Source organism: Podarcis pityusensis (genome assembly GCF_964106645.2).
Source record: "Podarcis pityusensis genome assembly, chromosome: 3".
In the NCBI taxonomy this organism is placed as follows: Eukaryota; Metazoa; Chordata; class Lepidosauria; order Squamata; family Lacertidae; genus Podarcis; species Podarcis pityusensis.
The window spans coordinates 72,666,919-72,682,914 of record NC_138026.1 but is presented as its reverse complement, the minus strand read 5'-3'; the positions used below and the strand labels follow the sequence as shown (position 1 = coordinate 72,682,914).

Here is a 15,996-nt window from a genome sequence, read left to right as displayed (position 1 = left end):
TTTTGTTGTGAACCATTTTGATATATTTTATAAAATAGCAGTATACAGTGGAACCTCAGTTGTCAAACGTAATCCGTTCTGGAAGACCATTCAACTTCTGAAACATTCGACAACCAAGGTGCAATTGTTGGTTGGCAAAATCCATTGAAAAAATGGAGAAACATGCCTCAGAAGCCGTTAAACTTCCAAGGTGCATTCGAAAATTGAAGCATTCGCTTCCAGGTTGTCGGCATTCGGAAGCCGAAACGTTCGACTTCCAAAGTGTTCAACAACTGAGGTTCCACTGTATAAATATTTTTAAAAATAAGTGCTAGGAAGCTATTTCTGTTCTATGAACTATGAGGAAAGATTTACTTAAAATGCAAATCCATAGATTATAGATTTTGGAAACAAACAAAAAGCTCAATTTATTTCTGTATTTTCCTTGGACTAGATGACCCTCCAGGTCCCTTCCAACTCTACAGTTCTATGATTTTTTGAAGTAACAATGTAATTGCCTAACAACTGAAAAAGAACTGCAGGAAACAAGTAATAACAAGAAAATGAACGTGCAAAGAATATCAGTTTCCATAGATCTAGTCAAACACAACAGTGAATCATCTGGCAGTGCATTAAAAGGCACAAAGTTCCCTTTCTGGGATTATTGACGAGGTAGTTAAAGCATTTTTCTGTGTTTAATGTTCTGCCTTGGATGACACTGTCACATTCTGGGCTTGATGAAATGTTTGTTATATGTGTTTAAATAAAGAAGTTGCTGCAATTAAAATCAAAGGGGTCGATCCAAATTAAATCATGCTTTGAGTTGGAATCGTTAAAATCAACAGGACTTACATGAGTCATCATGACTAACTTAAGTCCTACTGGTTTCAGTAGGTGCACTCTAAACTAAGGATACCAGATGTCCCCGTTTCCCGGAGACAGTCCCCGGATTTACAAATCAGTCCCCTGACAAAATCAATTGAAGTTGAAAAGTGTCCCCGGATTCACTGAAAAAAATCTGGTAATCTTACTCTAAACATGACTCCTATATGCATACAATGCAATGCCAGGAAAGCAAAGTCAGCCAATTAAGAATTAATGACTAAAGTGAGACAATGAAGCTTTAATGACAACAACCATTAATGTGCACCAGAGCCAGCTCAGCCATTAGGCAGACTGAGGCAGCTGCCTCAGGTGGCAGAAGCCCCCAAGGCAGGAGCCCCGCAGTCACACCACCGGTGCAGAAGTGACAGCGGTATTGGCACTTATTTTGGGTGAAATTGCATCCAAAAACATTGTAGAGATCCTGCCCGAAATTAGTCAGCGGAGAAGCGAAGGTGGCAAGTATGGCGGCGGCAGGGCAGGGGAAGGTGGCACTTCCAGGATGCTCTGCCCCCAATGTGCACAGTGTTTTATAGAGTAACAATAAATGTAGGCCTGGCATCAGCACTTGACAGTGGTGTAGTGGAGGGAGAACCCTGAGGAGTACAGCTCCAGAACTTGTTTCAGAGCAGGAATAATTATGTTATCCGTGAGAGTGACACTGTAATGGAATCATAGAATCATGGAGTTGGAAGGGACCCCAAGTGTCATCTAGCCCAGCCCCTGCAATGCAGGAATCTTAGCTAAATCCATGACAGGATGGCATCCATGACAGATGGCTATCCAACCTCTACTTAAAAACCTCCAGTGAAGGAGAGCTCACAACCTCCTGAGGGAGTCCGTTCCACCGTCAAACATCCCTTACTGTAAGGTTACCAGATTTTTTTCAATGAATCCAGGGACACTTTTCAACTTCAATGAATTTTGTCAGGGGACTGATTTGTAAATCCGGGGACTGTTCCCAGGAAACGGGGACGTCTGGTAACCTTACCTTACTGTCAGAAACGTCTTCTTGATGTTTAGTTGTAATCTCCTTTCTTGTAACTTGAAGCCATTGGTTTGAGTCCTACCCTCCAGAGCAGAAGAAAACAAGCTTGCTTCATATTATTGATGGACCTTCCTTACACTGACAACTGAAAAGTCAGAGAATACAAAAGAAGCTGAATGCTTCTTTCTGTTTCTTTGTGGGGATTCTTACTTCTTGCTAATGGTAACACTTCTTTGCAAGATTGTATGCCTTTATGATTAAAACATAAAGGTAGCATGTCTGTGGGCTGAAGGCCTTTTGTTAAAGGTAAAAATATTCACATGTTGAACCTCTGCAGCCACAATACTTGATCAGGGACGGACACACATATCTCCCCAGGTGAAATGCAGCCTGCTGACAGTTGCATCACCCTTTGTTGGACCACAGAAACCGAACAGCCAAGTGGCTTCAGTTGGCAACGCTGCTGGAAATAAAATTCACCAGGTGCCATTCAGAACTGAGTAGCTGCTTGACTTCTTGTCCAAGAAGTGCCATGGTGTAACTTTCCTTGCTTGCAAGGGATAGGGAAGAACTGGCAGCTGCAGCACTTTTGCTGACTGGCAGGCGGAAGTGTTCATGGGCACTGGAGGGCAGTCAGTGCTTATACCAGGCCACGAAAGGCAGCCCAAACCTGGAGCTGAGCCCGACAAAAATTGAGGTTCCCGTTCCAATGAACGTACATAATCTGAAATTCAATACGGGGAGACAATAGAGGGAGAGGAAGGAATATTTCTAACTCTGTAAATTGAATCATGGATTCCCGACTCTTGAAAAAAGAACCAACGTCTCATAAAAAGCCCCATGCCTCTCTTTATTATTTAATTTTATTTAAACAATTTACATACCACTTAACTACAATACTCTCTATGTGGTTTGCAAGGATACAGTACAAAAAAAGTAAATATCAATTAAAGCTATAGTATAGAATCAAGTTCCAATTAGTGTATTTTTGGTTTCTGTGGAAGCTGCCCAGAGTGGCTGCGGAAACCCAGCCAGATGGGCGGGGTACAAATAATAAATTATTATTATTATTATTATTATTAAAATGCCTGCTGGGATTTTAAAAAGCCTTTTGGATGATCTCTTTATTCAGAGTTGCTTGTCCTCTGTAGTGTACTCCTGACTTTATGTGGGAGTCATCTGAATCCAGAGGTAGGCCTTCTGCTGTCCAACCATTCTTCGCAGCCAGTGCCTCTGGGTGCAAGTGAGCTCTGAGAACACCGTGACTGCTTGGAAATTTACTGCCTAAGTAGAAAACTAGTTCCTCACTTATTGCTTGGCTCACATATGGAGTAAGCGGCACTGCCACCAAGTGGCATTTATTTAAAAGGCACAGAAATATTTGAAATTGTGACACTTTTACAACATTAAGATTTCTCACCCTGCCAGGAAAAGCATGGACTTCCTTCATTAAATACCCATGGTATCATGAGTGTCTTTTTCACCCTGGATGCGTCAGGAATGGTACATCAGATCCTCAGTGTATGCCCCTTGGTCTTCCAGCACTGCAGTCTTATTCATGTTTACTCAAAAGTATGCCCCATTTAGTGGGGGGGGGGGCAGCCTTGCAAACAGGACTTGTTTGTTTACTCTGGAAAGTAAAGGGTTACAGCAACAAACAATTGAGCATGCACAAAGCTGGCAAACTTTAGTTTCTTGTTCCTGCCAGTCATGCAAACTAGGCAGGGATAGTTTGTAATCAATCTTGGTTTAAATTATTAAAATATTCAAGTTTGTTGGATGGAAGTCAGGGCTCAAAATGTATTTGGGGGCTTGCTATTTTTTTTGAGTTTTGGCAGCACCATGAGGCCTGAAGGGTCCAGGCATATTAAAATAATGTATGTAATTATATGAAATAAATTGCTTCTTTGTTTATTAGGGAAAATGCATTGCAAATATCTCAGAAGAAGAAAAAGTAAGAATAATAGAATCTGAGAGTTGGAAGGGAGCCAAGGGCCATCTAGTCCAACCCCCTGAAATGCAGAAATCTCAGCTAAAGCATCCATGACAGATTAGCATCCAACTTCGCTTAAAAACCTCAGAGGAAGGAGAGTCTGTTCCCCTGCCAAACAGCTCTTACTGTCAGAAAGTTTTTCCGAATGTTTAGTTGGACTCTCCTTTCTTGTAACTTGAGAAATTGGATTATTTATTATGTATTCTATGAATTTTGGGGATAGATTAATTGACATTGATTTTTCAGAGTTTCATTGTACAACCTTATACACATCTACATATGCTTTTGTAAATGCATACAGTGGTACCTTGGCTTACGAACTTAATCCGTTCTGGAGGTCCGTTCTTAAACCGAAGCATTCTTAAACCAAGGTGTGCTTTCCCATTGCAGCGGGGGACTCAACTTACAAATGGAACACACTCAACAGGAAGCGAAACATGTTCTTATTCCAAGGCAAAGTTGACAAACCAAAACACCTGCTTCATGGTTTGCAGTGTTCTTAATCCAAGTTGTTCATAAACTAAGCTGTTCTTAAACCAAGGTACCACTGTACAGTATATGATTGCAACCTTGACAGCATTACTCACAAGTTGTTTTCAGCAGCATGGTAACCTGATATTTCAGCACAAACATGACAGTTTTCACATCTTATATTTTTGTGGAGAATAGTACTCTTAAACTCTTAGTGTTTAAAAAAACCATATAAATTACTAGATTGTAATGGGTGGGTATATAGTTTTGTAATGAAACTATTATTTGCTTGCAAAGTCAGTGATCTAATTGTGCAGTAACTTTACCTGACAGCAGAGGTCACTCTTGTTTATCAAAATGAGAAACCTCATTCTGAATAAGCTATACTGTATTACTTTAGCTTTATAATTTTGAGACCTGGGTGTCCCTTACTCCTCTGATACTTTCCACTCTCTGAAGAAGTGGGACATTCATGAACAGCAGACAAATTGTGTCTGGTTCGCACACAACCTTATTGCAATGGCATTCATGTGTGGTTCTGGGTTTGGTTCAAACCACATAGAAAGATGGGAGTGGGGGATCCCATATTAAAAGCAAAAAGAGGAGCATGTGTAAGTGCAGCTAAATGTTCCACAGTTGCCAGTTGCTTATTGACTTGCAGCTCCTCTCTTTCCTCAAGTGACCTTTTTTTTTTTGTATTGGAGCCCTGACTGAGGCCTATGGGGGTAGGGATAGGATTTTGCACTCCTTTTGCAAAACTTCTTTGGCCTCTGGTCACTCTTTCTAGTGTGATTTACATAGCTCTCTGTTTAAATGCACAGCGCTGATTTTGTCACATGTAATTTGGCTCTAGGCTGACCTGTTTCCTAAGCAACCTAGATTTAACCTACCCGAGCAACAATCTCTGCCACAACCTCAGGTGCTCCCAGGCATATAAACAAGCCCATAGAAGACACAGATATCATAGAAATGCTGTACTTGGAATGATGGCTCTCAGTAAGGCACATACTGGTAAATAAAATCGGTCAAACACAAATAACTTATGTAAAATATATATATATATATATATATATATATATATATATATATATACACACACACATATATACATTGCCATCATCATTCTGATTATGGTATACTGCAAGCGGAAAATATCTCAGAGGTACAGGATGAGTTAAGGCATGTAATGAAGACTTCTTAAGATAGTGATGAGGAACCTGGGGTACTCCAGATGGAATACAACTCCCATCATCCCTGACTATTGGTCATGCTGGCTGGGGGGTGATAGGAGTTGGACTCCAACAACATCCATAGGGCCACAGGTTCCCCATCCCTGCCTTAGGAGACCTTGAAGAATGAAGACATTCCTTTGAATTCTGTTCCAATCACAGTCTGAGCTTCAGTGGCCTTGTGAAAGTCCTTCGCTTGCCCAGATTCCTCATAATTATTATTTATTAAATTTGCATACCACCCTTCATCTAGAGATCACAGGGCAGTTCACAACATGTTTAAAGTTTTATCAATAACCTATATGAATGGGTTGTTATAAGTGTACACTAAGAGTGCTGAAGAAATGATAGCAAAGCAATATAAGATGCACTCAATACTGCATATTCATTAGGTTTGTGGTGTAGAAAGAGTTATCGGATGTTTAGGTAAGTCACTCTCTTACAGGGCTGCTATCCTCACAGGGTTGTTGTAAGGATGTATCAATTAAAGAATTGAGTGCAGTGCAAAATGAAATGGAGAAAATAAAGCATAAAGAATTCCCAAACTTTCTTTTCCATCATTTGAGTGGCTTTCTTTTAGGTCAGATTTTTAAAGCACAAAATTCTGAGTTCGAAGATGCCTGAGCTGTACTGAAGAAATTATTGTGTTTGCATGGGGGACATAGATGGCATGTGTTATGACTGTTCACTCTGACATTTCAGGAAAAAGCTATTGTCTGCTCTAGTAACCATGAGGGAAAAGCAGAACAAATTCATACAGCAGCCTAAAACAATGTTTCAGAATCATAGAATCATAGAAGGTAACCCAAAGGGTCATCTAGTCCAACCTCCTGCAATGCAGGAATCTCAGCTTAAGCATACATGACAGATGGCCATCCAACCTGTTTGAAAACCTCCAAAGAAGGAGAGAGATTTTTTGCAGGTTGGAAAAGGACAAGGTAATGCACTAAAAAGTGTGGGATAAGGATTGAATGACAGGAAAATGTATAACCTCCTCACAAACAAATCAGAATGAGTACTCAGTAAAGAGTGGACATTGTATAACCTCCATACAAGCTTTGTGCAGGCAAATCAGAATGAATGCACTATAAGCAAGTTATGTGGAGGAGCATAAAAACAAATAGCTTTTTCATCTTGTTCTCACATTTGGTCAAGCAGGTTTGACAGTGCTTTTTTTGAGGAAATATAACACCTGTTTTGAAAGTCAAAAGTGGGATTAAAGTAGCAATCCTGCTTTCTATTTTTATATATTTTGGTTGGCGGTAGAAAACCATCCAATATTGATACAAAGCACAAATCACTAATATGACTACTAGCTCTGCACTTTTAATACCCTGTATGTATGCAATATTATGCATATGAGACTTCAAAGAAACTTATCTCGTATTTGAAGAGATTCATGCACTGAAGTGTTCAGACAGCTGCAATAAAGTAAATAATAACTGTAATCATTTGTTCTTTCGTGATGCTGCTAGGCAGCAACTCACAAAGTGGCCACTAGCATCAATGTTCTGTTAGTATACCATATACAGGTATTGAAAAAAATCCACAGGTCCAAATCTCTATGCAAAATTAGAATTTGAGATCACCCCTCACACTGCTTTTTATAAACACCCTATCCACCAACAATTCTAACTTCCCCACCAAGTTTGCAAGATTGGGCACTCACATATAAAATACAGACTTCACTTCCCTTTCTAATTTTAGAAAGATGTGTTTGTATTCCTTATGTAAGTCTCAGTAATTCATCCAAAGAAGAAGTGAAAACGGAAGATTGTTTCATTGTGCTTGGCTGACTCATACAGACCGCTCACCATTAACAGGTGTGCTGTGGCAAACTGCACACAGTAGGCATAGCTTGGTATCTCTTACTGTTTTGGATACTGAAACAGATTCTTCCGTTGCATGGGCTTTTAAGGAGCAGATGTTGAGAGAGGTGGCTCATCTCCTGCCTTTTTTTGCTTACGCTCCCCTTTCTAACAAACAATGTGCTTCCTTTCACAACTTCTCAATTTATTTTATGCAGACACAATCAGGAGGCTTTTTCGTTACCTTCTTCTCTCTTTCTAGCTGACAAATAGAACTACTTGGCACCATCCAAAACCAGAGCTGAGCTACCACATGTCTCCCGGTATTTTATCTGAATCAAAGATTACTTCCAGCCTAGCCCTTTGCTTGTAATCTCCAGCTGTTTGGGAGGGGTGCTGTTTTCTGGTGTGACGTACAGGGTTAAGCAGATAACCAGAGAAGATGAAATGTGCCTGTTTCTCTGGGCAAAATGGATTGAAAATCCAACCGATGCCACCTTTGTAAATGCTGGATAAAAATGATAAAGCTGCCTCACAAGAAATTCCAAAAATTGTTCATTAAAAAGGTAAGTTTCTCAGTGGGGTTTTTTGTGCATGTTTTTGTTGCCTTGATCCACTAAAAGTTTTGACAATTGCTTTGGTTTGATGTGATAATAAATACAAAGGCTCAGAGACATAGAACATCATTCACTCAAGTTCTGCAGCATGTGACTTAGTGCAAAACTGGTTTATTGCTTGCAAACATAATCCCCCCCCCCCATTCTGGCTAAGGTGTTTGGGGAAATAGTATGTATTCCAATAAAAGTAATTTTTGTTCCTTTTGACTGTAATGCCTTTATCAGAAAGATGGTACATAATATTCATTTCACCAAGTGATATATAATGATAGAAGAAGAAATGTAAGGGGAAGCCCTGGGAAGAGAAAGGAAGATTACACTCGTTTTAGTGTTTTATTGGGGCATGTTCCTCCGATGTTGGTGGGTGTGCAGGAAGTAAGCAAGAGTAAAAAATGTGCAGTAATTATATTCAGCTCTGATAGATAATTGCAGGTGATTTAACATGGGGATTAAATTGTGCCTTATTAGTTACTATATCTGGAACTTTGTTACTCCTATAATTGGCCTTTTTAAATATCTTAATTTCATGCAGAGAGAAGTGTGCACTATTACTGGAAAAAGTTTTTTAAAGCATATATTCTTCTCATTTCCACCTTTATCTTCATCTTCCTATACTTGATGATTTCATGATATTTTTAAAAATATTGTAATAACCATGGCAGGTAAGACAAGGTGTGAAGAGTTGGCAAAAACTTTGAAGTTTGGGGCCCTTTATGAGCATTTTCAAGTGCCACTGAATAAGCAAGGAAACCTTTGCAGCATCCATTTAAAGGACAGCTTATGCCCCTGCTGAAATCTATTATTTCTTCATCCTCTTGGCACATACATCCATTCCTGTTAATTCAGTGAGTGTAAGTTTCTGTTCCAAGGACAGAATTGGGTTTGTTTTTGTAGAAGCAGTATACATGGAGTGCAATGTATCCAAACCATAAAAAAGCAGAGGAACCTGTATACACAGAGTAACTAGAAACAATGAAACTGCACCAATGATATCAATCATTGACCCCTCCCACATTCCATCATGGACAAGACGTCATTAACCATATACTTTAATCTTTTCATTACTTAAATTGGCTGTTGTACTGTTGAATCTATCTCTCTCTCTCTCACCCCCCCCCCCTAGCATTTTAAGAGACTTTAGTCTCTCCTTTTTCTCCCAAGGAGCTGGTTTATCCCCCTGATTAGAGTCACCATCAATACTACCCATCTCTTAGACTGCTGTTGTATCTGCACATTAAAGTTTGAATTTTAGTGAATTTAAACGCACAATTTGGTGGTCCTGGGATTGACTTCGGGTGGCAGAGATTAGATAGGAAAACAGGAAATTTCTGGACACAGGAAGACCAGGGGGATGGGGGATGGAGAGAATCAGCACTATATTGGATCAAGGCCATAATATATAATCATGGATATCTCATCAAACAGTCCCACACATTTTGATTGCTGGCATTTATAACGTTCAAAGCACGCAGATAACCTTTTTAAATAGTATGCATGAGAAGGGAATATTTAATTCTTCACCCTTCAAATTTTAATTTTGTGCAGTCTCTGATATGTGTAGTTTGTGTTAGTGTGGCTCACTGCTGAGCAACTGTTTTGGTCAGATAAAGTGAATGTGGGTGTAACAGAAAAACGCTCAGCATTATTCAGAGTGGAAAAAGCAGCTAGATTATTGGTGATGCTTGGTGTCCCATAGCAACCTGTTCTCTTGTGAAAAGGTGTATCTATGGGCTACTGTATAATCACACACTGGGATAGATATTCGTCAGGGCCCTGTTCACACCATGTGGTTTGTTTGTTTTTATCAGACATGCTAGAAGGGAATAATTTTCCCCCCAGGAAAAAAAGACTTATTTATGCCAGTCCAACATGAAAAAGCATAAATATGCAGCAGTGTCATACAGCAGTGCATACAGTCACACTTTACATTCTGACATATACACAGAGTCTGTGTAGAAATATAACATTTTCAAAGCCATTTCTTCTACACCATCCTAGCATCGGTAATCCCAATTTGCTTTGGAAGCAGGATAAACATACTAATGTAAGGAGCCAAGGGTGAGTCTACAAGTGAGAATATATGAGGCCTGGGACACTCAAGGCACCTACTTTGGTTTGAGAGTTGAAGTAGGCTTAAAATCCCACGAAGGAACTTCTCATTTCTTCAGCTGCTTCCACCCGCAAATGTATCTCTCTCCTAGCTCTTGTACCAAGGTGTTGTCCTCATGGCTACTCTTCTTCCATAGGGATCTTTCCAGTGCCACACTCCATCCATAGGAGTAATGTCAATCTGCCTTTCCGTGATTCAAAATAGTGACAGGAGTCTCTGAGTAGTTCTGTGCTCTCAGCACTGTCGTGAATCTTCATACTGGTATGCCAGGGTATTGTCTGAAGGCAACCCCAAAGCCACCTAATAGCAGATGGCCTACTGGGGCTGGGGGCTCATCTGACCTCCAGTTGGTTACTCAACTGCTGCTTACGAAGAGGATTGGTTCTGTTGCTGCATCTGCACCATTCTGACCCCACTCCTGTCTCCTCTCCCGCTTATCTCCCAGTAAGTAGCAGCGCAAATGACTGGCATTCAGGTGAGGACTGCCGCCCCATCATGCTGCCCACCTTACCAAAGCTAAACAAGTCTGAGTCTGATCAGTGCCCAGCTGTGTGGGTGACTGTCTTGGGTTCCATGAGAGGATAGAGGAGTTATACAAATTTAATGAAATAAATAAGCCATTTATTTTATTTTATTTTTAAAATATTTTATTAAGGATTTTCTTGTTTTACAGAAGTGTAGTGCCTCATGTATTTTTTTTCATGTAACATTTTTACAAATCCGTTTCATTTGTTGAGGCATTAGGGGGAGAAGAAAAAAGAAAAGAAAAAAGAAAGGGGGGGTGGAGAGAGGGAAAATGGATGGGGGTGGGGTCAGGTGGCGGTGTTTCTATTATGTTTAATGTATGTAGAGTTTGGTGTCAGCATTGCTTGTGTTGTTCACTTGTGTTCCTTTGGTGGTGAGATGTTATAAATTGTAACTTAGTAACTGGGACGCGGGTGGCGCTGTGGGTAAAACCTTAGCACCTAGGACTTGCCGATCGCTAGGTCGGCGGTTCGAATCCCCGTGGCGGGGTGCGCTCCCGTTGCTCAGTCCCAGCGCCTGCCAACCTAGCAGTTCGAAAGCACCCCTGGGTGCAAGTAGATAAATAGGGACTGCTTACTAGCGGGAAGGTAAACAGCGTTCCGTGTGCTGCGCTGGCTCGCCAGATGCAGCTTGTCACGCTGGCCACGTGACCCGGAAGTGTCTTCGGACAGGGCTGGCCCCCGGCCTCTTAAGTGAGATGGGCACACAACCCTAGAGTCGGACACGACTGGCCCATACGGGCAGGGGTACCTTTACCTTTACCTTTTTAACTGCATTAAGGGAAATTTTTAAAAGCCGGCAAGAAACACTTGAACTTAAGTGTTATAAGGAAGGATAGAAAAATGATGAAAACATATTTTCATTTTTGTAGATTGGAGGGTGAAAAATTATGGAAAATGTAAACTATGTTGTTGGCTGTTTCTCATTTGCATTTATGTAGTGCAGCTAATATTCAGCCAGCACTTTATAAATATGCATATATGAATGTCTTCTCTGAAATATTAGAAAGGGGAGGGGAATAACCTTATATATTCCTCCTCAAGAATATAGGAGGATTTTATGTTGCCTGATTATTGCTTTGTAATAGCTTGTAAGAAATAATCTCCATTTGATCTGACTACTATCACCAGTGGAAGTTTTTATCCTTGGAGAACATATGCTTGAGTCATCAATACAAGGGGAAGGAGGAATGAAGAGAGAGAGAAAAAGAGAGATAAGCCTTCCATTGCTTTCAGCTTTATATATCTGTTAGACGTCTCTGAGCATCCACCCATTTCATATGAGAATCATATACATGGGCAAGGTATTTCTGTTCTATTGAAATTGATCCCTTTTCTTGTTTTTCCACAATTGCATGAATGCGGTAGAATGAAAAACGTTTCTACTAATTTCTACTTAAAACTGCTCATATGCTTCCTTTTGCACTTATTTTTGCTGTTTGTCAGTGCCTGCTGCTTCTTATAGCTATTTGTGAGGTACTTGTTTATGTGTGAGAGAGGAAGAAAATCTGAAAGAGGAGAAAAGACATAGATTCCTATGCAATTCCGATCCAAGTTTTGAACACGAGTGCAGTTAACTCTCTTTTCTTGGTACTCCGAAATTAAAGTGAGGGTTGTAGGAAATGTTGGTTTTAAGATTTAACTCGAGTTAATATGATCAGCTCTTAACTATGCAAAAGGGAAATGTGCTTCATTTGTGAAGAATTATATATGATTTATGATTAGCGTCAGTATTTAAACAGCAAAAGTCCTCAAGACTGCAGATTGCTTAATTGTCTCACTAAGCCAGGCTAGCCCAACCATCTAGGCAGGTGAGCCACCTGCCTGTGGTGCTAAAATTCCAAGGCTTTCTGCTTCACCTGCATAGGAATTTTAGACAGAAATAGCCACTGCCTGTACTTCTAGAGGTGGCAATAAGACAGCCTAACAGCTGGTGGGCTGGGTGATATGCCCCATATTACAGCCAAAGACACTGAGGGCTATCTGATCACAGATGCAAAAAGGAGGATGTAATAATGTAACAGAGATTTAAAAGTGAAAATGAAAATGCTACATTCATGGAAGAACACAGCCGCATAACTTTTATTTAGGGCTGGTTCCCACAACATTGTAAGACAAACTATGGCTTACTGAAACTGTAAACATGTGGACTCCCTGAGAGGAACTCACAGCTGCCTTGCTCCTCCCCAATCCTTTTTACAACTGTGCCATGCCGAACTAAGCCAAGGTTTGTTTTGTGTGTCTTCCAAACTAGGACTTGTAGTTAAGTTCTGTCCTTACTAACCACAAGCTGTAGCTAGCCTTGGCTGCAGATCAGAGAGAACTTAACCACAAGCCTCTTTTCAGCTTCACCACAAACCATGGTCTCAGAGTCTGGATTTTAGGGTTCTGTGAACCAGTTTAATGTCCTGTCTGCCTTTCTTCCTGTCTTGGCTCTTATTTAAAATCCCACTATCATTGCTAATTTGTTATTTCTGCACCTTATATGAACATAGGGACTATAACTGCCTAGCAACAAACAGTATTCACTTTCAAACATCAGTCTTATTTACTGTCCTAAAATGAATTTTTGAATGCATGGCTATCTCTGATAGGATCAAGCACAATATTTTGAAATTGTTATTATGTGTAGCTTCTTTATGATATAAACAGGATTATTCTTGTTTGTTTACAATTCATTCTGTTAGGATTTCGGATTTCAATATGCCTGCTTGCCTTGAGTAGCTTTGTGTGTGGAGAGAGAGAAAGAGAGGATTTCAGGGTGAAATTAGTCCTTATACAGTATATATATTATTTATTCTATTTGAATCCAGCCATTCTCACCATAAAATGGCAGCTCATATTCTCCTGGATTCTTAGGGTACATGTTCATAGTGATTCAGTATTTGCATTCATTTTCAGGACCTAACACTATTCACATTACTATCTGCCTGCACCTAACAAATGGCTAATACTTATGTGAATATGCACACATCATATTTAAAGTACAGTCACATGTTTCTACTCAAGGGTACATTACATATCCCTGAATGAAGATGATTGTGTCCATTTTTTAGTAGTTGCCACATTATATATAGTAGGGGTGGCTAAGATGCGGTCCTTTGGATGTCGCCAGACTCAAAACTCCCATCAACCCAGCCAGCATGGCTGATGGGAGCTGTAGTTCAACAACACCCATAATATCCATATGGGCACAGATTAGCTATCTCTGCTCTAGAAGGATCAAAGTGTATATGCAAGAAAGTTACTGAGGTTGCAGTGCTATCCCTACTAACTGTCAGGGATCTAGCAATAAGCCCAGTTGAATGCATTGGGACTTCTGAACAGATATGTGGAGGCGTTGCTATAAGACATTTTCAAAGGAGGATATTTGGTGTGAGAAATAATAATATATATTATTTTGGGGGTTTCATGTTTTCTTTTTTCTCTCAGTTCATCTAATGTCACCATTTTGTTCCTAAGCTATTAGTAATAATTTGTTTTGGTAATTTCCAACCCATCTCATTTTGTGAGTAGCCTGGTTAGGTTTTAATGGTCCACATAGATGTGTATGTGTGCCTGGACAGATTTCATTAGAAAAAAGCTTTTAGCAGGAACCCATGAACTCTGTTGCATCATCTGAATTTTATCCAGCTTCCTTTCACTGCATTTTATGGATAATTTACACTAAGGGCGAATCCACACTTTGGTTTGGTCTGCTTTCTCTGGGAAAACCTGCTGTTTACCACTGAATTGGAACAAATGTCAGTGGGACAAAAGAGAAACCTCCCAGATCTGTGCCTAGAAGTCATGGACGAAACAGAAGAAATTGCAGGACAAAGGGAAGTGTGGATGAACCCTAAGCAGGCATTTTGGTTATTCTGAGCCTGAAAGCTAGACCTTTAAGCTAACTCTCCTGTGCAGCTGCTGCTGCCATCCTGTTGGGAAAATGCCTCAGACATATAATGTATTAGATCAATAGGGAATTGCTGCCTACGTGATGACAGGTACTACATTTCTGTCCTCATTTTATTTAAAGATGTTGGTCTGAAAAGAAAATGATAAAAGTAAGCAATTTCAGTAGCTGGATTCATCTCTGAAACCTTTTACAGATACCAACCCATGAGAGCTATAGAGAACTGAAATACAAAATGTCTCTTCAGAATTGTTACTCATTTTGGTGCATCCGTTTTTGAATGCCTTTCTTTAGAAAGCTTAGACCTTCTATTTGTCTATTCAACGCTGTCAACTGTCACTGAGATAAAAGTATTTTCCCTCTTAGTCAAACCTACTGGTGTTATGAGGGATTTCCAAAAAAATGTGCCTGGTAGCAAGTAGTAGGTCCTCTGTGTGGAGAAGATGGAGAAATGCTGCTGGATGACAGAAAGAAAGTGGAACTGTTCAACACTTACTTTGCCCAAAAGGAAAGGAGTGCCTAATTTGGTGATAACAGAATAAACAATGTAAGGGGGGAGCTGCAGCCCAAGATAAAAAAGAGGTAGTAGGGAGCATTTGGAAGTGAATTCAAACCTCCAGGGCCTGATGAGCTGCACCCAAGGGTACTAAAGGAGCTTGTTGATGTAATCTCAGGGGCTTTGTCTATGATCTTTGAGAATTCTTGGAGAACAGGCGAGGTCCCTACAGACTGGAGGCAGGCAAATGTTGTTCTGATCTTCAAAAAAAAAAAGGGGGGGGGAGAAGAAGACCCAAGTAACTACAGTGGTACCTCGGGTTACAGACGCTTCAGGTTACAGATGCTTCAGGTTACACACTCCGCTAACCCAGAAATATTACCTCGGGTTAAGAGCTATGCTTCAGGATAAGAACAGAAATCGTGCTCCGGCGGTGTGGCAGCAGAGGGAGGCCCCATTAGCTAAAGTGGCGCTTCAGGTTAAGAACAGTTTCAGGTTAAGAACGGACCTCCAGAACGAATTAAGTTCTTAACCTGAAGTACCACTGTGTTGACTGCTGAGCTTGACATCGATACCAGGAAAGGTCCTAGAACAGATAATAAAATGGTTGGTCTGTGAGCACTTAGAAAAGGATACTGTGGTTACAAAGACCCAGCATGGGTTTCTCAAAAACAGGTCATGCCAGACAAATATCATTTCTTATTTTAATAGCGTTATGAGCTTAGATGATCAGGGGGTTGCTGTGGATGTAGTGTATCTTGATTTCTGAAAGGCTTTTGACAAAGTCCCCCATAATATTATTGCAGAGATGCTAGTAAAATATGGACCGGAAGGGATAACAGTTAGGTGGATTAGTAGCTGGTTGACTGACCAAACCCCAAGAGTGCTCACCAATGTTTCCTAATCATCCTGTAAAAAATGACAAGTGGGGTGCCATAGGATTCTGTCCTGGGCCCGTTGTTCAACATCTTTATAAATGACTTGGATGAAGATATTGAGGGGAT

The 15,996-nt window shown here is 40.3% G+C and overlaps 1 protein-coding gene across 4 annotated transcripts in view; it reads left to right on the top strand.

Annotated features, from left to right (window-relative positions):
* The window catches only part of RPS6KA2 (ribosomal protein S6 kinase A2), a 181,899-nt gene that overhangs the window by 20,862 nt on the left and 145,041 nt on the right, over positions 1-15,996 (top strand). The window contains exon 1 of one of the 4 annotated variants that reach the window (XM_081000685.1): positions 7,769-7,916. The exons of 2 other annotated variants lie outside the window; for them this stretch is intronic. In XM_081000685.1, the coding sequence (XP_080856811.1) occupies positions 7,869-7,916 (48 nt within the window). In that variant the 5' untranslated portion in view covers positions 7,769-7,868. Of the gene's footprint in view, positions 1-7,768; positions 7,917-11,697; positions 11,906-15,996 lie in introns of those variants that run through there. One more of the 4 variants, XM_081000686.1, reaches the window with a different exon arrangement.